The following is a 26,350-nucleotide window of genomic DNA, read 5'->3' on the forward strand; positions in this document are numbered from 1 at the left end:
GGATTATATTTAACCAAATGTACATATACTTTTGAAAAATGTTTTATCTTGATTTTCAATTTGATAAACATACTGCTGAAGAAATTGATAGTTTTCTGATATCACATAAAACACATATCAGCTGCAACACGTGCACAATATTTGTGAGTTGTAAGTCACAGTAAAACACGTGTGAAAATATTTACGTCGTTTGGAGGAATTTTCCCCGAGCAGCATGTGTGTACTTTCTTTCGTATTTTAGTATACCTCAAGTTAGCGATATCACAAATTTAACATCAATAAAATAAACTCGGTGTGTTTTCTTTGGCGCCTTAGACTGTTCACTGTTCCGCGTGACTGAATCTATATTGTAATTCTGCTCAGTCGCGCTAACCAATGTTTTTCAATGTGCATTCTTATAAGCCGACACACAACTGAAAAGACACCATTCTTATACAGAAGACGTATTTCAATCCTTATTACGCAGCCTTTTGAAACGCAGAAGGTATCCCGCACTGATATGTTTTCCTGAAAATTAATTCTTGTCCCAGAGGTGCATCCAGTGATATTTATCTTGCTTAAGTAGTGCATATCAACGGTTTTTATGTGAATCAACCCTTTGAAATAGCTACAACTTTACACATGCTGATTCTATTCATACAGCTAAATATTAGCGAATATTATTGATAGAGAGTGTGGAGAATATTTTTCGAAGACACTTTGTGTAAACGTTCATTGATTAAATCTTATTTAAGAGTGGTTGTTTTATATCACTCCTATGGCAACAAACCCTACAGTACGTCTATATACGTCTATGCTACTTGTACGTGGCCGATATGCCTAGGATGTGTCCATGTAGATATATTAATACGACCAGGCACATTTTCTGGTGCTGTAAAGGCGTGATTAGACTAACAGCTAGTCTCTGAAATGAACATATTTTACTGAAAAAACGTCCATAGTGAAAGAAAATAATATAATGAAATGAAGCTGTGGAAATCTAGACTTGCCACATTTTCTAGACTTGCGTGGACTTTCTTGGATATTTATACTTCATGGTCTGTATGGCAGACTAAGGCGTGATGACCTCACCATTGTATTCCATTGTAGTAATGAAGGCTGTAATAGCTATGTTTGTAGCTGTAGAGTCGAGACAAGACATGGTGGCAAGATTGTAGAAGCAGTAATAGTGATAGTACAGTGGTCGTTGTAGGTAGGACCCGTGAAGGTCGGGGGTAGAATAGGCCTTCAGCAACCCATGCTTGACATAAAAGGCGACTATGCTTGTCGTAAGAGGCAACTAACGAGATCCGGTGGTCAGGTTCTGACTTGGTTGACACATGTCATCGGTTCCCAATAGTGCAGATCGATGCTCATGTTTTTTTATCACTGGATTGTTTGGTCCACACTCAATTATTTACAGGCCGTCGCCATATAGCTGGAATATTGCTGAGTGCGGCGTGAAACTATAGTTAGTGGTAATGATATAGTAATGTTAGTAATGATATATATTGGTAGTAATAACAGTAGTGGTAGTGTGCTGATCAATTTGTTTTTTCATTATGATAAAAACAATGTTTTATTTCCATTGATGTTCACAGCTTACATGTCACATGACACAACAAAAATGGAAAAAAAGGAAAAGGAAACAGGACAAGAGGTCTATATCAATGCTTCTCCGCAGATAGTACATATAATCACTTTTTTAGGAGTGACTCAGAATTAAAATAAAATAGAAACCTGGACACCAAATGCATCTATATTCTTATGGTGTTACAAGCTGTAAAACGGTTAGTATAAGTAATGTGCGTTTGAACTGATTTCATACTGTTTTCATAGTCTGAAGGAAATGAATTGGTGTGGAGCGCTGTATGCATGCTGTGGTGGGAAACGACAAAGCAAATATCTATTCTGAACTGATCAGATTGGGGACAAGATAGAAAAATGTGGAAAACATCTTCTCTGTTGTGGGCACCTGAAAAAGTCGGACCATCAAATAAATATCTGTTAAGTAAGTGTGATTTAAATGACTACAACCTAGCATAATTTTAGATAGAATCACTTGGCACTGTACATAAAAGCAATGGGTGTAAAATGTGAGGAAAGCAGTTCTGTGGAAATCAATATCAATTGCTTAAACCTAGGTTAGGAATCATCATTAATTTCAAGTGCATTCCAGGCTTGAGCAACAGATGGCAGACAAGAAATATACTGAAATAAGCGCCCTGCATTGGTCTAAACGTCAGTCGAGTTACGAAGCTTGGATCCTGTTATGCTGGAGATATTAGATGGGAACAAAAACGTATTTAGGACTGATGTTTAATACTGATAGATACACCTTTGCTCGGTCCATTCATTTTGTCCAGTAAGCAGTGAAGTGTGCAATGTTTCTGCTTTAATACTGCCGTCTTAATGCATTGATCCGCAAGTAGATATTCTAGCACGTGATTTGCAACAGTTATCGTGAAAGTAAGCTTGCATTGCTTCTTTTCTGCCATAACAAATAGGCCGTACCTGACCCTGTACTGGCCGTGTTAACTGTTGCTTCCACTTCAGTACCTGATCCTGTACTGGTTGTGTTGTCTTCTGTTCCTACATGTGTACCTTACCCTATACCAGAAACCTAAATGTAGAACGTTAGATGAAATGTTACAACCAGTTTTGAAGTAATTCATCCGACAACTCGTGGAACACTTTCAAGCACGACAATACGAGGCCACACACGACATGGATGACTAACTTCCTCGCCAAGGGCAATATCCAAGTTTTACTACTGACAGCATGTTTACCGGATAAGAACGCGATTAAACACCCAAGGGACAAACTCTTCCGCCAATTCAGACATCGCCCTGTGCCTCCCTGTCACCCCACCTGCAGATGAATGGCAACGCATCCCACCAACGTTATCTGAAGTTTGACGTCATCAGCCCGTAGACGTGTACTGACGTGAACTGACGCTCACGCTGAACATACAAGGTACTAACGTGCCTTTAATATCTCCGAGGTTCTAGAGAGCCATTTAGAAGTTTTTTCTTCAAGTGAAAGGCAGGTTTTACGAGTGACAACGTCTTCTTTATTGTATGCCACGACGTTTCTCTCCTATTCGTCATGCCCCTTCGTCAGGTGAATAACTACAAACAGTTGTCAATAAAGTTGTCATCCATATTTGCCTTTTGCACGTCTGTTATCACATTTTCCCCCCTTGCCTCGTCATGTGTTGAACGAAATGTTCATTTTGGACCTCTCACATATTTACATGCTTGTCCTAATGATTGTAAAAGATTGACTGGGGTGATCTTGTGTACACGCATTATTGAAATAATTCTCAAATGAAATAAACCAATCTAAAATAATTGCTATATCGTTTTGGTTGTCTTTAATGTCAATTCAGACACGTGGTATCGTTTCTTTTGGACATTATTTTGCTTAATGTATTTACATGAAGATACTACAAAATCGTAACAAAACAAAACATCTTGCACATGAAAATACAGAACCTAGCAGTGACTTTTGGGTACTAGTAAACATACGATTTGGCTTTATCTATTTCTTGCAATGAAGGAACGGTCTTTTGGAAAGTTGGCAACTTCCGGTAGCGCCCCTTCCCATCTTCATGTGACCTCGAACTCTCCGCATCGTCTTGAATACAAGCCAAAATCTGAAGAAACACACACAAATCAGTTCGGTGAAACAATTAGAACATAAATGTTGTATTACTCTTCAACACAAGCCACCATTAGATTGATCCTCACCTGGTGTCTTTTTCTGTAGATGAGAAAGAGAACGGCGCATGCTACCAGCACTAAAGCGGGATACAGGAGAGTCTTGAACCAATCTATGACAGCGTGCAAAGTGAAAATGATAAGAAATATGAAAAGGAATCTTTGTATCAGCTCGTATACTACAGCTGGTCTTGGCATATATGGTATAGCTGTATGGAACGGTCGATTTGATGCATTCTGTTGTAGTCGAACCCTTTGAAACTTACAGAAATATATTTCTGGATTATTATCAATTTACCAGTTGTGCCTTTGTAGTAAGGAATTGGATCTATTATTGTATTACTGACTCTGTTCAAGGCACTAAAATTTAAAACCGTAATAGGAACTTGAAACGTTGTTGCAGCTACAACTGACTTTGAGTAATCCACGCTGTTTGTGTCAGCTTGTCTTGCAGTGTTCGTTTTGATGGAATTATGGAGATAGATTGTGGAAAGCTGTCAATACCAGAGTTATTAAATATACACCCCTGGGAATGTAAATTAAAGATACCTGTTTTGTCCGCTTTTGGGGGTACTGTTGTGTCTTTTGTTGTCGGAACTGTTGGCGAGGCTTCTGCCTCTGCTGCCGGGTCTGTTATCACGACTGTTGCTGAGTCTGCTGTCAAGTTTACACTCTGGGGTGTTGTCGAATTTGCTGTCAGATTTGTTGTCGGAGCTGCTGTCGAGGTTGTTGTCGAGGTTGTTGTCGAGGTTGTTGTCGAAGCTGCTGTCGTGACCGCATCCACAAAACTATTGGGCCCTAAAATATCAAAGGCAAGATCATGGAACTTTTCTTTGTCTTCTGTTCTTTTCTTTCATGGGCGCCACCTTCACATCGAGATTTAAATCTTCTCGTCTTTCAAACATATTAATTTCAATATATCGGATACTAATGCTTTGGTAATTGCTCTATTAATATGCCTAATTTTCACGGCGGCCATGTCCCATTGTATAACATACATTGTACATTTTTATGTGGAAATTCCAAGAGATCCGTTCTGATTAACACATCGAAATTAGTCGGCTTTCTTTGCAACAAAGTTTGTCGAATCTGTATCTAGTTTACTTATTTTAAAGGGACAGAGCCCTTTCCAAATCAGCAAGCAAGAACTACTGTGAAAGAGAGAGTGCTTGTCGTAAGAGGCGACTAACCGGATCGGGTGGTCAGGTTCGCTGACTTGGTTCATACTCGTCATCATATCCCAGTTACGCTTATAGATGTTCATTATATTGATCACTGGATTGTCTGGTCCAGGCCTTTACAGAAGTATTGTTGAGTGCGGTGTCAAACCACAAAGGAAACTTTATGCAAAGGTAAATAAATGAGACGTATGAGACGATTCCATTAGGCTCAGTCATCTAAAGATGAGCGCGGTGGAGTAGCCATGTGATTAAAGCGTTCGTTAGTCACGCCGAAGACCCGGGTACGATTCACCACGTGGGAATGGCCCATTTGTGGCGTTCTCTACCGAAACATTGCTGGAATAATGTTAACAGCAGAGTAAAACTAGACTCACTCACTCATCTAAAGATGGCTTGGGTAAGAGCAGCTGGAAATGAATTGGCTATTTAACTTAACCATATCAGATAGCGAATCTGTGTACGATGAAGAAATCATTGTTCTGGCATGGCAACATACACAGGTGAAAGTTAAAATGTCTTTTCTCTGTTTGAACACAGTTTTTTGTTGTTGTTGGTGTTTTTTTGTTTTGTTTTTCGGTGTTAAATACCCACATGGATTGCATTTGTCTGGATTGACATTTTCCAGGAATGAAAACAACGATACTAATACTTCATGAAGGACTACAGTCATGTGATGCCGATAGCGTCTACTTTTAACAAATGTTACCAATTTAGCAAGTGTTACCAATTTAGCAAGTGTTACCAATTTAGCAAGTGTTACCAATTTAGCAAATGGTACCAACAGCGCACCCCCAGTCCCTAACCCATTTTGTCCAGAAGGTTTGTTGATATGAATTGAACATATTTTAATCATTGAAGAAAAGGATTGGGCACAAGTCATCCAACTTAATGACGCCCTCTCCCAATACTTACAATAAATATACATATATTTAAATGAGGAACAGAGAACATACACACGAGAGGTCTCGTGTTTGACAGTATAACTGATCTGGATGAACAGCGGAATCGTTTAGTTTGATTCATGTAATGATGGACATGTTTGAAGATATTCAGGCACATACCTAGTGAACATCTGTTTTTCAAAATATCACTTATGTTAGCTAACAAAGTTCCCTTTGTGTTTCATAACGGGGACAATCCAAAAAATAATAATATACATTTTCACACATTCATCCACAATAATATGATGGATCTGTAATAGTATTGATTCTATACAAGTCGTAGTGCAGCGTACTTTCATTGTATCTTAACCTTGTGCGTAAAATATTTAGTTTACATATACCAGTATGATGGGCACTATCGTGAATTGTTTTAACATTTCCTTTAAAGGAAGAAATGGAAGTACAATTCTTTACAGCGGACGGGAGATTGTTCCAGGCTTTCATAAATGAAAAGGTTGAATATTTTAGTCTTGTGTCGGGCACAGTATAATTTTGAGTATTAGGTAAGTTATAACGAGTTCTTTTTCCTTCATCAAGTGGTAACAGTTCATTTAAGGATGACGGGGCGATATTATGTTCAATCTTATAAAACAAGCTTAATTTACACTTTCTTCTTCTCTCTGATAACAAGTCCCATCCAGTCTCATAATAAAGAACTCTACTCGGAGTGTATTTGGGTAGGCCAGTTATTATACGCGCTGCCTAAAATTGTTGTCTTTTGAACTTGTTCGGATCTTCAATCAGACATCCATTCCATGCCTCACATGTATATTCAAAATGTAGTGTTATAAACACCGTGTAAATTTTTGACAACGTTTTCCTATTCAGTATGTATTTAAATTTTCTTAAGGCGCCACTCATGAGGTATTTTTTCACAATATTTCCATTATGATAAGGTCAACTGCCATTTAAAGAAAAAGCCAATCCCAAATGTTTGTGAAAGTTATAGTAGTTATACTAACTCCATCAAAATATAGTTTAATAGGTTGTCCACTAGGTTGTAAAGAAAATATCATAGCTTCAGGTTTGTCAGGATTATATTTAATCAGCCCTTCCTTCGCCCAACCACTGACTAAGGTCAAATTACCATTCATGCTTTTTTCCATCAGGTATTTTTTTAAATAGCTCCAAGCACCGTATCATCAGCAAACTGTCTGTTTAGACATAGGAGTTCATCAGCTATTTCAATGACGTAAATAATGAACAAGAAAGGACCGAGTACTGAACCTTGTGGAACGCCAGCTAACATTCTCGGCGTGGATAAGGCTTCGTTAACAAACACTGATTGGTTACGATTGCTTACATAACTTTTGAACCAATTAAGTAACTTTCCTTTAACACCGTAATTGCTAATTTTAACATAAGCCCTTTATGCCATACTCTTTCAAACGCTTTCGATACATTGCAAAATACCATGCATGGTTTTCTTTGTTGTCGAGTGATATACAAATTTGATTATAAATTTCAATTAGTTGGTGAACAGATGAATGACCAGTTTGGAATCCACATTGACATTTATACACTGAATTATTGTCTAAACAATAGTTATACACATGTTTAGAAACCGCTGTCTCAAACAGCTTTCCAACACAAGTAATGAGGTCTGCAGTTTGACACAAGGGAGTGGTCACCTTTCTTAAATAAGGCAATACATTGGCAATTTTCAAGTTATTGGGATACACGCAGCACCTGAGAGACATATTAAGTAGTATGCACAGTACAGGACTAATAGAGTTAACCGTTTTCTTAAGCAATTGATGGCTGATTCAGTCGGGTCCAGCAGCTTTCTTTCAGGCAAGCATTTAATAATATCGGATATTTCATTAATGGTAAGAATCATATTTTCCAAATACGAGTGAGTGCGTTCGTCAAACTGAGGCAAGTCTACATTTCCATCTTCTTCTAAACTGCATATAGATTAAAAATATTCATTCAACATTTTAACCTTTTCCAAGTCAGAGAACGCTAGCAGACCTTCTTCGTTGCCATTTCTCTTTAAAGCGGAATGTAGGAAGCGGCGTTGGACTTTTTTACGATGTTTCTTATGAGTTTCCAATATGCAGATTTGTTTCCAATATAAAGCTCAAAAATGAGTTCATCGAGGTTGGAATAAAAAGTTTATTTAGCGTAGCACTTCATATTGTTACCTCTGCTGCGCTGTTTTTTGGGTTTTTTTGTTTGTTTTTGTTGTTGTTGTTTTTTACAAAATTAATTAGGTCTTCATCTCGTTTCGAATTCCTTGCTTTTTCAAGTCTACCCCGTTTCCTACGTTCACGCCGTAAATGCGAATCGTACCATGGTTTATCATTGGGTCGAATTGTAACTGCTCTGGATGGAATACACTGCTTTGTGTAATCAATAAAACGTTCATAAAATACATCACAAGCATTTTCAACATTTTCACAATTGGAAAACAAATACTTCCAATCGGTAGTGTTAACACGATCGTCAAGTTTTTCATAACCCCCACACTTATACGACTAAACCTGTCCGGTATAGGCAATACTAGTACGGATGTCTGCATGAATAATTACATATGTTCCCCTATGATCTCTTATTTTCTTATCAAATTCATTCACTCCACTGTCGGAAACATCGATCTCATCACTTACAAGGATTGGGTCTAACAGTGTACTTGTTGAATCAGTTATCCTCGCTGTTTCGCTTATCACATTACTCAAGTGTTTTCTTTTCATTATGTCCTTAGTATTAGAACATCTTGGCGACAGTAAATTTCCATTTATATCTCCGACAACTGTAACTTTCTCAGATATATCTAAAGCTACATCTATACCGATGTCTAATCTGCTCCAAAAATCTATTTTGTTACTCAGTGGTCTGTAAACGGTACACAATATTAATGGCTTTTGAGGAAGAAATACTATTATCCAAATTGATTCGTCGAATGCAATTTCAAGCCCGTAAAGTCGCTTAAAATCTAAATAATCACACCTCCTCCAAAAGCATTCCTGTCCTTACGTTCTGGTTAATGAAAATTATCCCATCATAAACGTTCATTATCATACGATACATCTAACTGAGTCGTTGTCAGATAGAAATTATGACAAGTACGATTGCTTGTTGCGAATCCTTCTTGCATTGAGATGAAATATAGATAGCATGTTTTCCGACAGACTAAATGGTCCGCGGTTAGATTCAACGTCCCCCGAATAACCCGACCGCCGCACGGTGTTGTGTTATCTCATTACCCGCATTGTACGTTCAACTGACCAAGAAATGTGACAGACGTGTAAACTGGGGATCGAGTTGTTTGGTATTTTGACGTAACTAAATACGAAATATTTTAGGCAATGCAGACTCTCTTAACACAAGTGATTCAGTTTGGTTCAGTACTAAGAAAGGAAGTGATATAGACATGGATGTACTCGTACAGTAGAACGAGGTATAAACATCAAAAGTAAGCATATATATTATGAATATGGTATGCATAAACAAAACTAGGTAATCTTTATATGTGATGATCGCATTTTTGATAATATATCCAATAGCTGGTGCACATATGTAGGAGACATGTTCCACAATACAACTCAAATATATCTCGCTACATGGCACACTTATGTTCTATATTTGTCCAGATCTGATTCTCTCATCACAGTTAGAACGCGTCCTTCTGGTTGTTCGCAAATTTTGGCTCTTGTCGGCATAACTTACAAACTTGACTAGAAAGTTTGTTATAGATCTATATACCTTTTGAAACTTGGGTGAAAATGAAGTGTCACATTTGCAGATTTGGCAAATCGTGCTGCTTGGGCTTTGAAGCTGTGAGCATTACCTCTAAATTTAGTCTGCGCTTAAGTTGTGATGATTTATTTTTTAAAAGATAATTTTCTGTATTAATACAGCATTTATATTCTGATGAAATTTGACACAGTATGAATTCTTTATACCAGTCTTGTTGATATATGTATTTGTATCTCTGCTTTAATACTTGATACTTGATGAAATATTGTGTTTTGCTTACATTTTGTGCATTTTGTGTTTCTTTGGACTAAAAGAATAGTTCTAACGAAGGAAACCCAGTTAGTATCTCCCATCTAGACGTTTTAAACCCTTCATAACTACATCTTGAATATCGTGAAACCGGTTGTCTCATAGCCAGTATGAAATAGTCCGAAAACGTCCACATTCGGCTAAAATAACCTTGTTAGCAGTTCTGTAGCCAACACATAACAAAAACTTACAGAACTTTGAATGTACCTTTTCAATATTATTGGTTATGATAATGCCCCTATTTCAGAACCGTGCAAAGAAATTGGTGGAATCTTTCCATCAAACAGTTTCAATGATGCATGGATTGGTAATAATATTTATAGAGTTCCATAGTTGTATTTCTGTATAGTGATTTCTGTAAGAGTAAGAGTAACATATGTAAAGAGTACGAGTAAAATAAGTGTAAAATAACTTCAAATAAATTGAAATAATCTTCTCCAGGTGTGTCCTCAAGTACAGTTACGGGTAGACATCTACCAATGCGGAATCAAATATTACAACTTACGACACACGACAGACTGAGAACGATTTGGGTATATTTGTATCGAAGCATCTCAATCTGTAGGAGCATTCTGATTGTTTTGTCGTGTTTTCGATAATAACGTTCTCCGATGGGGCACGAGTCTTCATGCGGAAAGGTTGCCGAAGAGAGTTGCCGAATGCTCCTTGCGTCTGTAAATTGTCCGACCTTACTCACACAGTTGTACTTCGAGAATAGAAAGTTTAGAACACGGCTCGCATTGGTCGAACAGCATGACAAATTTGAAAAAGTTCAAAAAGTAAATTCTGTATCATAAATCTGAAAAGATATCAGGTATATATAAAGATATAGTTTAGATACAGGTATACAATTTACTGCACATTATCACTGGCCATTTATTACCATAGAGAGAGAACAGGCTGGTCTTTCATGGAGAGGTCCGTTGACGGGACGCGATTTGCTGAATCAACTTCATCAACCGCAATGCTCCAATAATCGTCCATGGAGTAGGTAAACCAGTGTTTCATATCATAAGCATTGTCCGACAATGCACAAACAAACAATGGCTTCACCTTTGTGTCATGATGGTTATTGACAAAGATTTTATTTCAAGACTTGTTCCCGAACATTTAAAACGCATGAACACAATGAAAGGACATCATAATTTTGCACCAGGGTCAATTGCATCAGCGATTCTTAATGTTAAATGTATCTCAGCTTTAGTTAAATACCTTAGCTTTAGTTAAAATATCTCAGATTTTGTTAAAATATGTCAGCTTTAATTATGTTCCCCATAATTCTTACCTGTCAAACACAGAATCAGAAGCAAGCGGCACACCTCATGAGCTCCATCCGCGGAACAAGAAGAGTAACATTTTGGACCTTGCAGGTGTTCAGTGATCTGGGGACTTAACTTCACCCTTTTGGCTACTTCACAAACATGGAGTCCGGTGTCCAGCATTTCCTTGGTTTCCTTGGCTGCTTCCTCCACCTCCAAAGGATCTGAAGTGTCACATAGTCTGTCTACCTCATTTTCATACAGGCCACAGATGTCCTGCACTTTCGGCACGGTTGTTTCATCGACACACTTTTTGAAAAACGATTCATTGACAAATGTTTCTTTTGGTGGGTATCCACACTTGGCCGAATGAAGTCTCAGAGCCTCGATATATCCTAACCGCTCCTCTTCAGCATTTCCTAGTGTTAGCAGGGATAAGACCAATGCTGTACAAAATGCCCAGTGTCTCTTGTCCGCCATTTTCATGCACACGAATGTAACAGCCGATGACAACCCGACCCGGATTTGAAATGGTGTGAATGCCTTGCTCTATTTGTTTTCCTTACCCAGTGGGGAGATATCTTTCTCCTCTATCTCGTTTATGTGCATCCGGGTATTTACTGCACCTTACAGTTTTCCATGCGGGGCTATAAACAGACCGAAGGCTGTCTATTTTTACAACACATGAACTAAAGCACAGAGAACAACATGAATTACAAACAAACTGTAGTCAATCCAAGGCTTAGGTTACATTAGACTGGGTACGCATTCGGGTGAAAACAACATAAATGTCAACCTCGTGCGTCAGGTTTGTTATTGCTTTATTTACTAACTGAAGTACATAGAAGCAGCAAAGAAGGGTTGGGTGATGTTGGCAAAGTCAGTCACATAGGCTCTTCTTTAGTTCAGGGCACTTGTCCCTCTACAGACAGTGAGAGAAGGAAGCACTCGTGGGAAACGTTGCCTCGTCGAATTCCCCAAAAGTGTTCTTGGCAGAAAATCCGGGGTACTCTCCCAATGTAACCAATCCCGAGACATTGAGATCAATGGCCGTCAGACAACGTTGGTGTCGGAATAGAAGTGTGGCATTGCTAGATTGTTTACCATGAATCTTGTCAATCATACCAGTGACAAAATGGGCAGGGAATTTAATTATGTAAACGATTGTATTGTATTATTAAACAATGACAAGACCAGGTTTGTCGGCCCGGATACATCGGGAGTTGTGTACGGATCTATTCCAATGAACATGTAAAACGGTTTCTAGGGGGAAGATAAATCTTTCACTTTTCAGACCAGCTGACTGAGCAGCTCTTATCTTGCTGGTGGTTTAAGTGTTTGCTTTCACGCTGAAGACTCGGGTGCGATTCCCACGTGGGTACAATATGTGAAGCCCATTTCTAGTGTCTTCTGCAGTGATATTACTGGAATATTGCTAACAGCGGCGTAAAACCATACTCACCAACACTAACAATAATGTAACACCATACTCACTCACTGACTTTACACTCACTTTAGCGACATTGACATTCAGATTATGTTCGACATACTTGGGTCTTTCAAGTACACGACAACATTCTTTCTCGAAGAACTAAGGATTTATCTTTAATAACTCATTGTATCCTTCTTGCGTAGATCGATGTTCATGCTGCTGATCACTGGATTGCTTGGTCCAGACTCGATTATTCACAGACCGCAGCTGGGATACTGCTGAGTGCGGCGTAAAACTAAGTTCACTCACTTTCTTGAAGACCTTCGACTTTAATATGGACAAATAAAAGTGAAGGTGGCGTCATCTATTGCCTGACATGACATGATGGGTGAGGAAGTCGGTTGTCAGCAAATCATTACAAAGTCCTGAGATAAATACCAACCATCTAACACCCTCACTCATATGCTTATACCATAACAGATTTCCAGTTCGTAAAGGCTGGCATGGGGTGACCACACGAGCTGTTCGCGATATAGGTATACAAGTCATATTCTACAATTGCATCTATATGTCACGGTGTCCAAAGACATTTCATCTATCCATGTCCGGTGTTCGAGGAAATTTCATATATGCATGTTACGGTGTTCGAGGAAATTTCATATATGCATGTTACGGTGTTCGAGGAAATTTCATATATCCATGTTACGGTGTCCGAGGACGTTTAACCTTACGAGGTGAGACCATGGTTAAAGCGTTCGATCGTTACGCCACAGACCCGGGCTCGACTCCTCACATGGGTATACAATATTTTGAAGCCCATTCCTACTGGTGTCCCCCACCGTGATATTGTTTTAGCATTGCTAAGAGCGGTGTTATACCCAACTCGCCCGCTGACTCACTCATACATCCCTGTCACGGTGTTCGAAAGGGTTAAAACCTTCGCTCTTCATGCCGAAGAACCGAGTTCAAACCCCTACCTGAGTACAATGTGTCAAGCTCATTTCTGGCGTCCCCCTATTGTGATATTGCTTAAATATTGCTAAAAGCGGCGTTAACTCACTCACTCAGTCACTCACTTATCTGTAGGTGTCTCGAGGTTCCAACACATTTCATCCGTGTCACTTCCGTGCCACAACCCTTTCCGTCTACTTTCAAAACAAAAACCAAGCAGTATGATTGCGACACTGGAGAACATGTGCAGGGTCAAGATAGTCGATCAATAAAACATGACCAAACCTTATATAGCTTACACCAATACAGCTTACAGACATTATCACATAGTGTCAGGACATGCATTAGCATCCCGTGGTCACATGGCAATCCCTCAGAGGAAACTTAAGTACAGCCATGCTGGATTGTCACAGCTGGTACATCTAGACATAAGACGGCGACATGAGCGTGGGCTACGGTAAGTGGCGTTTGTCCGCTGTACAATACAGTGTAGCTTCAAGTTCATCATCATCATCATCATCATCATCATCATCATCATCTTCTTCTTCTTCTTCTTCTTCTACCTCCTTTTGATGATGTTGATGATGATGTTAATGATGATGCAGTTGTGTATAATGCTGCTGGTGTTGTTGTTGTTGCTGGTGATGATGGTGGTGGTGATGCTGCTGCTGCTGATGACAATAATGATGTTGTTGATGTTAATTTTGCTGCTGCTGTTGGTGTTGTTGATGATGGTGATGGTGGTGGAGCTGCTGCTGCTGAAGAAAATGACGCTGTTAATGCTGTCGTTGATACAGCTGCTGGTGATGTTGTTGATGATGGTGATGGTGGTGGAGCTGCTGCTGAAGAAAATGACGCTGTTAATGCTGTCGTTGATACAGCTGCTGTTGATGTTGTTGATGATGGTGATGGTGGAGCTGCTGCTGCTGAAGAAAATGACGCTGTTAATGCTGTCGTTGATACAGCTGCTGGTGATGTTGTTGATGATGGTGATGGTGGTGGAGCTGCTGCTGCTGAAGAAAATGACGCTGTTAATGCTGTCGTTGATACAGCTGCTGTTGATGTTGTAGATGATGGTGATGGTGGTGGAGCTGCTGCTGCTGAAGAAAATGACGCTGTTAATGTTGTCGTTGATACAGCTGCTGGTGATGTTGTAGATGATGGTGATGGTGGTGGAGCTGCTGCTGCTGAAGAAAATGACGCTGTTAATGTTGTCGTTGATACAGCTGCTGGTGATGTTGAAGATGTCGAGGATGATGATGTTCATGATAATCATTATACCATCTATGACAAGGATGCAGCTGTTTGAAATGTGCATGTTTTTGTTTATTTTCTATACATAAATGATAGTTGGATTTATTAGCATAAAGTTTACAGTGTGGTGAAGCAGGAACTAGGCACTGAACTATCCTATGGATTGCCATACGTTGGAATCACATGGAAGTAGTCTTCTAGGGACTACAGAGAAACACTCTCGTTTATCCAAACTTTCACTGGGCAAGCATATATACATTATATCAGAACATGAAAGCGGCACTCTTATGAATAATCTAAATGACTGGTTTATACACCAGAATGCAATTGTTATTCGCTGTTAATAGATAACACATTTATACGACATACGGACTGTAAAATGACAATGCATTGCATCATATGTATTAACTATAACAGACTCATATCATGAATATAAATGTCCACTAAATCCTGGGGAACATGGTAAGTTTTAATTACTGAGTGGATGTTGATCGTATACAAATTCATTATGTAGTCATAGCTGCTTATTTCCTGCATGAGGAGGGCACTTGTATCACATTCGACTGAGGCGGCGCCAGTCGCACTGCAATAGAAGGTACACCATAGACAGTGTTGGTTTAAACCCTAGTTCAACCGATTATGCCGTTGGGCTTGTTGTTGTTTGTTTGCCCATTTTGGAACACGTGTGGCTTTCCTCCGACATGAAACCGACACGCCATGATATAGGCAGAACACTGTTGAAAGCATTGTCAAACATCTCACACTCACTCACTCACTCACTCACTCACTCACTCACTCAATACGCGTTATACATTCAATGCTGGGTTTGCACTTTCTGACACAGGGTATTTGAACTTTCAGGTTTGGGAATGTTCATCATATGATGAACTTAGAACGATATGGACTTAGTAAACAGTGTTGTAGCAATATTGACTTCTAGCAGAATAATCCTGATTCGTCAGGTGAAAACTGACTTGCTTTATATGCGTTTGTCATGAGTGAGTGAGTGACTGAGTTACGTTTACGCCACATGTAGCAGTATTATAGCAAGTATCACGGCGGGAAACACCAGAAATGGGCTTCACACATTGTGGTCACCTCGAATTACTCTCACGAGATCCGGGGACATCCTCCTAGCAGACTGGTCAGCTAATGCCATAATACACATGTCAGAAGATGGTCAGTTCGAAAAAAACATTTTGTTCGGAGAAGACGGAGCGGCCAAGCCCTTCGGATTATGCGTGGATGACCTGGACAGGCATTCCGTCTGTCTTCCGAGTGGTGAAGTCAAGGTCTTTAGCCGCGCATAGCTTGGATAAACTTTTATCATGGCTGATCTTCTGGTGCTGCTTCAAAATTTCATTGTGAAAACAGGGGAAATAATCATTTGAAATAATTTAAGTTAGTATGTTTGATGCACATCCTGATGTTTTTGTTCTTTTCCGGTTTAAACCTACGCTTAAAAATGAGTCTTATGACTACAAATAATCTACTCTTGGCATAAGAAACAAGTGATTGACATCATGAGCAACTGTCTACGCAATAGATATACATGATGATCCTGACCACCCTATCCCATTTGCTGTCTCTTACGACAAACACGGGTTACTGAGCATCAGTTCAAAACCCGAATCTTCACGGGCACAAACAATAAGAATAATCCCCAGTGGATAACACCATTTCATGACCGATACTTGTCCCAATTCATTCTGATACTATTAAACTAAGAAAGCATGCATTTGTCATTTGAAATCACCAAATGAAATGCTTCTCCGATTCAGTCAATCACGGGTACTCCTAGCTCTCCATGGAACAAGGCTCTGTGGTGACATACTTTTATATTCTAACCACCATCATTAATGACATAATGCTTAAACTTAGCCATACCTCAATGCCAGAGATAAAATCCATGTTTTGTTAAGCGTGAATGCTTTTTGTATATGTGCAGTATTTTGGCACCCAGCAAATTGTAGATGAATCACTTTAAATATTTCAGAATTCCTTCGGTAGCTTATGTTCGGGTCTTTCTTTTCATAAATATACCTTACACAGGAAAGCTATCACGGACATCACTTTACCAGAAAATAGTAACGAAACATTTGTCACAATGCATTATTAAAGAGTCATAAATTCCACAAAACAGACTTGGTTCAAAAAGTGCATAAAGAGCCACAAAATGAAACGGGAGTCCGTGGACACGTCATCTGTGAGCGTGATCACTTTGAGCATCCATACTCGCAAACAGACGTCTAATCATTGACGTAAGTCACCGATTCTACAAGTACAAGAGAGTCGGCCAGTTCCCTAGAAGTGGTACACACCGCCCAGCTGATGATAAAGATGATCCTAGAGATGTTCAGTGGAGTTCATGTCTGAAGGATCAAATCAAATTAGCCTTTTGCATAACACTACATATTCAGAATCATGCACAAGTGCGCTTAGTCGAATGCCTCTGTGAAGAGGATGGTTTCGAGACAAGATCTGAAATTGTTGTGTTCCGATGTTCTAGCCAAGGAATACGTTGAGGCAGTTTGGCGCCATTCGACCTCCTCTACGTAATAAAAAAATTAAAAAACCCCATCGAACTCGGACATCTTTTCTAAAAAGACTTTCTTCTGTAATGAGCAGTCTCTAACAGTCACGCAGCTGCCACCAACGTACAAGGTCGTTTCAAGAAAGGGACGGCGCGCGGCTCGTATTCCAGCCGTGCCAAGTCTTCGTCGGACTGTTCATCTCCTGATGGCGTGTCCTTGTGCTGTCGCCGCAGTTGACGTCGCCTTCAAGGATCCGATCCGGGTGTGGGTCTGCCGGATAGTTTACACTTCCTGTTACTTTAGTTTAACAATATACAGCATTTCTGCTCGCTCAGGAGTTTAGTCAACTCTGACAGCTGCTTAGGGCTGGTTGTCCTCTGTGAAATATGCACTTCTGGTTTAAGTAGCCCCTTGCTACCAAGACTTCGTGGGGAATCGTGTCAGCTTCACAGGTGGTTATCGGTCAAAATTTCGCCAGTAGATACCTATTGGGCAGTTTCGATCTTCGAACTTACAGTCAAGGGTATAATATTTGAATAAACATGTCTTATCTGGTATGTGTGAATAACTAATTTTCCGAAATTGCATACCTTTCTATAGAGGTCAAGACCTTCTAAGGGCCAAGATATTTTCAATGCTGGTGTCCAAGAGACATATTTTATGCTCATGCTGTTCATCACAGGATTGTCTGGTTCAGACTGGATGGTTTACAGACAACCTCCATTAGCTGGCTATTGCTGCAGCGTTAAACATCAAAGTTTATTTGTCACACTCCGTGTAGTCATCTGTCTGGCTTGACTCATAGATCAGATATAATAACGGAGAGCGTAGAGTTACACAGTTAACGAACTTGCAGTCATGTTCACTTTTTTTCTTATCAGTGATCTTTGCCTGTCTATCTTTTCTTATTGTTCTTCGTTGATGTTTTATCGTGATGATACAGCAACGCCCTAGCATCTTAGCTCGTGACGAACTAAACCAGTTAGTCTCGTCACTCGTCAGTAATCGTCCACTCCGATGTCTGACCCTGCACTGACCCATCGTTTCATAAAATGAAATGCCCCAGTGTTGCGATGACTAAGAGAATTGCAAGGAAGTATGAATATGTACATTAAGTCCGTCAGCACCCCACAATCACATACTGCTTCGCCACAGACGGCCATCCTAGATAACACCGCAACACAGGAAGATGAGATCTGCATATGGTAAGTGACCACTGTCTAGTGTGATATTCATCCGATAGTCATCACTCAGGACCAAATCATTACAGACAAACAAAATTTCGTTAAGGGCCATGAAGATTTACTAACTATATGTATCCCAGTGTTAGGGGTTTTCGACGATATAAGACAAAAACGTAATTTTTTTCTTTAATATCATTTTAAGTTTTGATTTTGCTAACCTTGAGTGAGAAAGGTATATTCATCTATTTCACAAAAAATGTGTTTCCAACAAAAATAGCGTTTTTACAACGTATCGGCGAAACTGTAGTCGCTTGTCACATCCGGGTATTTTTGTATGTGTTTTCGACGGTGAACCATACTTTTCCCTCCGCACTGCGAGAGAGTGTTTTGATCACGTGGCTTCCTGTTTCATACATAACCTGTCACTAGCAGACGACTGATCTTGTTGAATTTTGCTCGATATTTTTTGTTATACAGGCAATTGGTTTTGCTTCTGAAGAGGTATTAACGATTGAGGGTAAATAATATTGTTGTTTATTTGCTCTTTACTTAACTTAATTTCTTGATTTCAATTGTAATAAAACGTCTCACGACAGGAACTGGGCATCCGCCCTACCGTTGAAACTGTTTGTGCACTCCGATCGCGCACGTACTTCCTCGATATAACACTGGCAATGCAATCGTCGAAATCACCAGAACGTCGAATTCAGCTCGCTTTGGAACATATAAATATAGTTTCGAATTTATCGGACATGAGATCTATTGAAAAAGCACGAAGGCTAGACAATGCTTAAAAGCAGCTGAGTCTGTTGCGAGTGAAAGAATAAAGGTTGATTAAAATTGCTTTACTGGAACACGGAAAACGAGTGACGAAACAAGCCATTGACATTTACGTGCCAGTTGTCATAATAAATTTATGGCAAAATATTTCATAAGACCAATATAGTAACCCAATTTGGAATTTTGGTAGTTTGACTTATTAGAAAAAGCAACGAATACATGTTCGATAATTAACAAACGGAATCATCATCTTACAGTCATGTTCGTCCGGTCAGCTCGGTATTGAACACCAACGAGAAAATAAACCGTCAGGCCTTTGACATACAAAAATGTCAGGTAGTGTTTTTTGAAGTGGCGTGCATCTTACCAAAATCAGCTTGGTCCATGAGACACGCGTGTAGGACATTTATCATGGTATCTCATAGAAATCAGACCATCCAGAGAAAAGGAATCGCATCGTGTCAGCTTTATTTGAGAAGTGTATTTCATTACATATTAATGAATATTAATTATTTAGACATGATGTAAATATGCGGATAACCCTTAATGTAAATATGTAAAAACGCTAGATGCAAATATGTGAAAATACTAGATGCAAATATATGATTAACACTTGATGTAAATATCTGAATAAACCTTGGTGCAAATATCTGAATAACTGTTGTCAGATTAACAAACGCTCTAAACGTCTAAACGTGTATTGCATTGCACGAACGTGAATCGACGTGGATATGTTTTGCAATACTAAGTTGTAAGAATACGGTACAAGGGGTGAAAAACTCCAGGAAATGTTCATCAATGTTGATGGCAATAGTGCATGGATGAATCTTCTTGAAGCAGCAATATATATTATCTACAACACAGCTACAACTACAGGCAGGTACACAAGTACACAAGGTGTATAGAATAACTGTATATAGGAACTAGAACTGTAATACAGTGTATTTATTGTGCTAATATTCATTGACTATGCTGTATATAATTATTCATGAAATGTTTCGGTAGATATTTATTGCGCAAATATACATCCAGTGTACCCACAACACATCTATGACTTTGCTGAGTGTTGTTTCTTTCAAAGCAGTTACATGCATCATTTCGTCCACCAGTCAATGTGGTCAATGACTCGTTCCAGGCTTTAAAGACATTATCAAAACGCATAGGGTTATACACCCTTACATCCCAGGACCCTCATGTTGCCTGCAAGGACCTCTAAAACTCATAACTGGGTACCCCCGGGACCCCCATGACTGTAAGTCGAGGTAGAATCCTGTAATGAGACATATATCTCTAAGAATTAATCACGACATAACTGAGTCAAGCTTATTGCTCAGCAAGTAACAGGATATTCAATGTCGATTAATGAGTTATAGTCAAGCTGCTATGTCAGTGACTACAAATGAAGGAATAAACATCGAAATAGAACCCCGGTTATAGAAATAATATAAGGTGTCTCAGTTATGTACGGAAAGACGACAAAGTTGTGGGGGTGATACTGGTAGACTGAACCGTGAATACTCTGCTATAAAGTTGGCTAATATTAATTACATGTTAACCACTTGCCCGTTAAGAAAGTTGCTATAGAAAACCGTATCTTAAGTTACATGTTCATTGTAATTTTGCATTACAATATTACCAATTGGTACATGATCAAAAATTGATCTTTAGTAACCCATGCTTGTTGTCAGACACATCTCATAGGTTCCCAAATGCGCAGATCGGTGACTCAGGCTGTTGATCACTGGATTGTCTGGTTCAGACTCGATTATTTGCAGACCGCCGCCATATAGCTGGAGTATTGTTGCGGCGTCAAACAACAAACCGAACATATCTTTGACACTGTATCTGGTACTTGTCATGCTGGTTTAGGTTTAGGTTTGTCATTGGAAACATTGATAACTGTACATTATTATTTATTCAGGGATGAGTTCAAAGCTTGTATCTGAGGATGCTGCAAATCTGCACTTTCATGAAAGAATGACAAGAGCGCCTAGTGGTTTAATGAAGGTGAAGGTTTAATCGGGTCTCGATTTAATCATGCGGAGTAAAGTTCCCCCGATGTGAACAGCGACGTTAAATCCTTGACTGGGTACAGACGTAGTGAGAGGACTTAAATATCAGTTTGTGATTCGCTGTGTCAACAGCGTCGACACGATTTGACTACTCAGCTCTATTCTCATGGAGGAGATGATTTGTATGTTTCAGAATGCGAGGAAAGCATCAACATCCGCATCGACGGTGACACGGAAACACCGGAAGTTGTTGACGTCGCAGTTCTGTCCGTGAAAGGCTCACTGGTTATAGTACTTTCTGATCACAACAATAACTGTCTCAAATGTTTCTACACCAAGGATGGTCGGAAACATAATACAAAGTTAATGATGGAAGGAAAACCACTAGGTCTAGCAAAACTGTCCTCAAATAGGATTGCGGCAGCCGTATGGCCAAATCGTATAGTTCTGGTTGAGGCAACTCCTGATCTTGAACTGCTGACTACTCTAGAAACAGGCAAGCAATACCGTGGTCTGACCGCGCTGACGCATGTAACTATTGCTGCAGCTTCAGCAACTACCAGCATCGACATCTTGGATATGGACGGAGATGTCCTCAGGTCAGTTTTTGTACCGGACACTGGTCAGGACATCATACATATCCCATACCATATTTGTGCGTCACGTACAGGAAATATCCTGGTCTCGGACTATGGGTCCAGATCCGTCTACTGTCTGTCGCCAGTGGGAGAAGTCGTTTTTGCTGACATGCCACGGGGAGAGAGGAATCCACAAGATCCGCGTGGAATTACTGTCACAAAATCCGGGGATATTTTCCTAGCAGACTGTGGAGCTAATGTCATAATGCAACTGTCAGAAGATGGTCAGTTTGTAAGACACGTCTTGAGCGTTAAGAACGGTATTGTCAAACCCAGTGGCTTATGTGTGGATGATCAAGATCAGCTGTATGTGTGTCTCAAGGGAGAGGTCAAAGTGTTTAGGTGTGGACCCGTGAACTGTTTAAACGTTACTTAACCATTATACCTAAAGATGCAAATTAGATGGTGAGAATCCCTTACTAGTTTTAAAATCACAAAGAACTTCCTAAGGGAATAGTAACTGTACAAGCGCAGAACTCAAAGTGTCTGTTATCACGAGTATGTTCGCAACCTGTGACGTCAAATGTCATAACGATACTAATGCTTTGTGCTTCCGGACCATGGGTCCGGGGCTACCAAAACATTCGTAGAACTACGACATTCTAAGCCTATGACACAGAGTTACGACAGGTCGTAACGTTACGAACGCTTTGTCGTTCGAGACCCAGGGCTTAGATTTTCTCTTAGCGCTAATATAGTCGTACGTGTCATACATTAACATTAACTTACGATTATCTTAGCGCTAAGAGCTTCGAAAATCTAGGCCCAGGGTACAGATTTTCGAAGTTCTCTTAGCGCTAAGATAGTCGTAATTGCCATACATTAATACTGACTTACGATTATCTTAGCGCTAAGAATTTCGAAAGTCTAGGCCCAGGGTACAGATTTTCGAAGCTCTCTTAGCGCTAAGATAGTCGTAAGTGACATACATTTACATTAACTTACGACTATCTAAGCGCTAAGAGTTTCGAAAATCTAGGCCCAGGGTACAGATTTTCGAAGCTCACTTAGCGCTAAGAGAGTCGTAAGTGCCATACATTAATACTGACTTACGATTATCTTAGCGCTAAGAATTTCGAAAGTCTAGGCCCAGGGTACAGATTTTCGAAGCTCTCTTAGCGCTAAGATAGTCGTAAGTGACATACATTAACAATGACTTACGATTATCTTATCGCTAAGAGAGCTTCGAAAATCTAGGCCCTGTTTCCAACATATCAATGCCTTGGATGTCATGCAACTGGTGGGGCGGTGGGGTAGCGTGGTTAGTGGTTAAAGCGTTCAAAGACACGGGTTCGATTCCCCACACGGGTACAATGTGTGAAGCCCATTTCTAGTGTTCCCCCGTCGTGATATTGCTGGAATATTGCTAAAAGCGGCGTAAAACTGAACTCGCTCACCCATGTAACTCATGTTTGTGCATCAGCTATACCAGGAAACTGTTACAGGTGTTAACGCACCCAGTTCTCACGTGTTTAGCGTCAGGTGTATCTTGCTGAGTCTGCCCTTCACGAATACGTTTTATGAGGTAACCCCTGGCACATAAAAACTCAGCAAAACCATGCAAGATGAAAAACTGGATTCAGATCAGATAAACCTCTGCTTGCAACATTCATCACCTGACGCTGTCCCCAAGGATGTACATCTTCCGGGAACGGACCCGTGAAGGTCCCGGGGTAGAATAGGCCTTCAGCAACCCATGCTTACAATAAAAGGTGACTATGCTTGTTGTAAGAGGCGACTAACGGGATCGGGTGGTCAGACTAGCTGACTTGGTTGACACATGTCATCGGTTCCCAATTGCGCAGATCGATGCTCATGTTGTTGATCACTGGATTGTCTGGTCCAGACTCGATTATTTACAGACCGCTGACATATAGCTGGAATATTGCTCAGTGCGACGTAAACCTAAACTCACTCACTCACTCACTCACTCCGGGAACGTTCATAAAACGTATTTTCTATAGACATGGCATTGCTTCTGTCAGCTGTATACGATTCTGTGACTTATGAGTACAGTTCTTTAACAGCAAATGCCTTACGTAATGCTGTTCTTTATGCCTAGCTTGTCAAAGCAGTCGAGTCCAAAACGACCTCGCACGGTGTTTCATGAAAGATCCATCGTACTGAACAAAGTCCTCAATGACGCAACATGCAGAGTAGCGTCCCTTGGATAGTCCCAAACCGTACGATCATGACTTCGAATCTTGGTTTACTCAGATTAGGTCTCTAGGTTCTGAGTACCATGCCTGTGATTTCAACCGAAGTGATGCACGCCGGAGACCTTAACCTGTTCAGGGACACGCCTAAAACTGGCATTCTGTTAAAGCCACGTTCGCTGACCCAGTCGACTTTACAACTGTAAATAACAAATGACACACTATTCATCATAATGCAGCGCCATGGTTACACACATCTATATGGGTGCATATTAAACTCGTTTTAGCAAATAGCTTCCCTGTACATTATATCTAATGTGAGATGAGAGGTCATATGCAACATTCCTGTTATATGCCGGCGGCCTGTATGTAATCAAGTTTTCAATACCATGAGCATCGATCTGCACATCTGGGAACCGGTGACATGTGTCAACCTAGTCAGCGAACCTGACCACCCGATCCCGTTACTCGCCTATTACGACAAGCATGGGTTACTGAAGGCCAATATTCTAACCCGGATCTTCACGGGTGGTCTCTTGTGAAATGCAGTCTAAGTAAACTTAGTGTCAGTGTCATTCGTTATTCTCCTCCAGTATGAGAGTATGACGAATAACACTGGGGCTACGTTTTCTTACACTGAGGTGAAATGCCACCATTTTGTGAATGGAAGGATACTCTGGGCCTTGACATTCTGTTAACGTACACATTCCTTTGACTTTAAGAGCACAATATATACCAAATCAATCTGCTAAAATATTCTTCAACTACCTTTGTCACTACTCTATCCTTCAAAAATGAAAATGTAATCACTCATTCTCACTTAACTGGGACAATTGCTGTATCTGTGCAGATATTCTATATAATATTGTTTGCAATGAGTATCAATCTTGAAAGATTGCACTAAGTCATATCACAAACAGACATCTGGTTCTATGGTGGCATTATTGCTATGTTGGTAGGGCGTAATTTTTGCATTTAAGCTTGCTGGCAATTTTATCCATCGGAAGTTTTGTTATATTCAGTGTCAGAACCGTAATACATAAGGGTTAATTTGCCCATGTTAGCATGTTGATGGTCCACTAAGCAAAACAAAAACGTCACGTTTACATTATATCGGTAGACTCAGTGTAATGTTCACAGCATTTCCTGTCGTAAATCATCACACAGACCCACACGATAACTTTTCTTGATTGGCCACCATCCATTCTCGATGCGTAAAAACATTTAGTTTCAATAACATTGCTTTTTCTTACAATATGGAAAGAAAATATGCTCGACGTCAGTAGAAAATATTTGTGTAAGTAATATCATACGTTACCGTTATAATTCAAAATCTAGCATCCGATTAAATCTTCTTCTCTTTACGGACCCGTGAAGGTCCCAGGGTAGAATATGCCTTCAGCAACCCATGCTTGCTATAAAAAGGCCACTGTGCGTGTCGTAGGAGGCGACTAACGGGATCGGGTGGTCAGGCTCGGTGACTTGGTTGAAACATGCCATCGGCTTCCAATTGCGCAGATCAATGCTCATGTGGTTGATCACTGGATTGTCTGGTCCAGACTCGATTATTTACAGACCGCCGCCATATAGCTGGAATATTGCTGAGTGCGGTGTAAAACTAAACTCACTCACTCAGCTCTGGATGGTCATGGCGCTTCCAACAGTGTCATGGCATAAAGTGATTTTCGGTGACCAGGAAGCAGCCAGCAATTATCCGACTGTACTGCGACAGCTGATCTAGTCAGAAGGCCTGGAGTTGGAACAAATTTACAACTGTGAGTGTTGCCTAAAAATAACTATTCATCTTGTCATCTTATTCATTACCAGAACTGATTTACCTTACAGTAATTTACGTTACCGCCATATTTAGAAATTTGGAAAGTCTCGCGAAACTATTGTGTTGTTGTTACATATTGCCGAAATATCAACGATGTGAATCAAAGTGAAAGTAGTTTTAGGTAGTTTTCGCACTTGATGTTTAAGTAACGTAAATTTCATCGCAGTAACGTGAATTACGTCGATGAATGATTAACTATGTTAGATTTCTATGCGCGATATTTTGTGAAATGTCTACAATATGTGCCTTATATCTGTATTATCTGTATATGGGTATATGTATATTAACAGTGTCTTTCATTTAATCACTTATATGTATATAAACAATGTCTTTGATTTAGTCACTAAAGGCACCTTATTAACTTCCCAGAGACTGGATCTTAAACAGCCGTGCTGTTTATTTTGTCTGTGTGCTCCCAGCCACCCAGTTCATGTGGTAGTGAACCACAACCGGAGACAAGGTCACAATTTGCATACCCA

The 26,350-nt window shown here is 39.9% G+C and overlaps 2 protein-coding genes across 3 annotated transcripts; one reads left to right on the forward strand and one right to left on the reverse strand.

Annotated features, from left to right (window-relative positions):
• Positions 1–1,515: 1,515 nt before the first annotated feature.
• Positions 1,516–11,664, reverse strand: LOC137284866 (uncharacterized). The gene is made up of 4 exons (XM_067816889.1): positions 11,120–11,664; positions 4,251–4,499; positions 3,732–3,814; positions 1,516–3,637 (listed from the first exon to the last, which is right to left on the reverse strand). Exons 1-4 carry the CDS (start codon positions 11,577–11,579, stop codon positions 3,497–3,499), a joined length of 933 nt encoding a protein of 310 aa, XP_067672990.1. The 5' UTR covers positions 11,580–11,664; the 3' UTR covers positions 1,516–3,496.
• A 2,253-nt stretch (positions 11,665–13,917) lies between these two features.
• On the forward strand, positions 13,918–22,254 carry LOC137284218 (tripartite motif-containing protein 2-like). Of its 2 annotated transcripts, none has more exons than XM_067815949.1 (2): positions 13,918–13,933; positions 21,434–22,254. In XM_067815949.1, the coding sequence occupies exons 1-2, from the start codon at positions 13,918–13,920 to the stop codon at positions 22,252–22,254; spliced, it is 837 nt and encodes a 278-aa protein (XP_067672050.1). The 2 variants fall into 2 exon arrangements, with proteins under 2 accessions (XP_067672050.1, XP_067672049.1); XM_067815948.1 differs by lacking the exon at positions 13,918–13,933 and adding an exon at positions 18,449–18,469.
• Positions 22,255–26,350: the final 4,096 nt, after the last annotated feature.

This window comes from Haliotis asinina, chromosome 5, assembly GCF_037392515.1.
Source record: "Haliotis asinina isolate JCU_RB_2024 chromosome 5, JCU_Hal_asi_v2, whole genome shotgun sequence".
NCBI lineage: Eukaryota > Metazoa > Mollusca > Gastropoda > Lepetellida > Haliotidae > Haliotis > Haliotis asinina.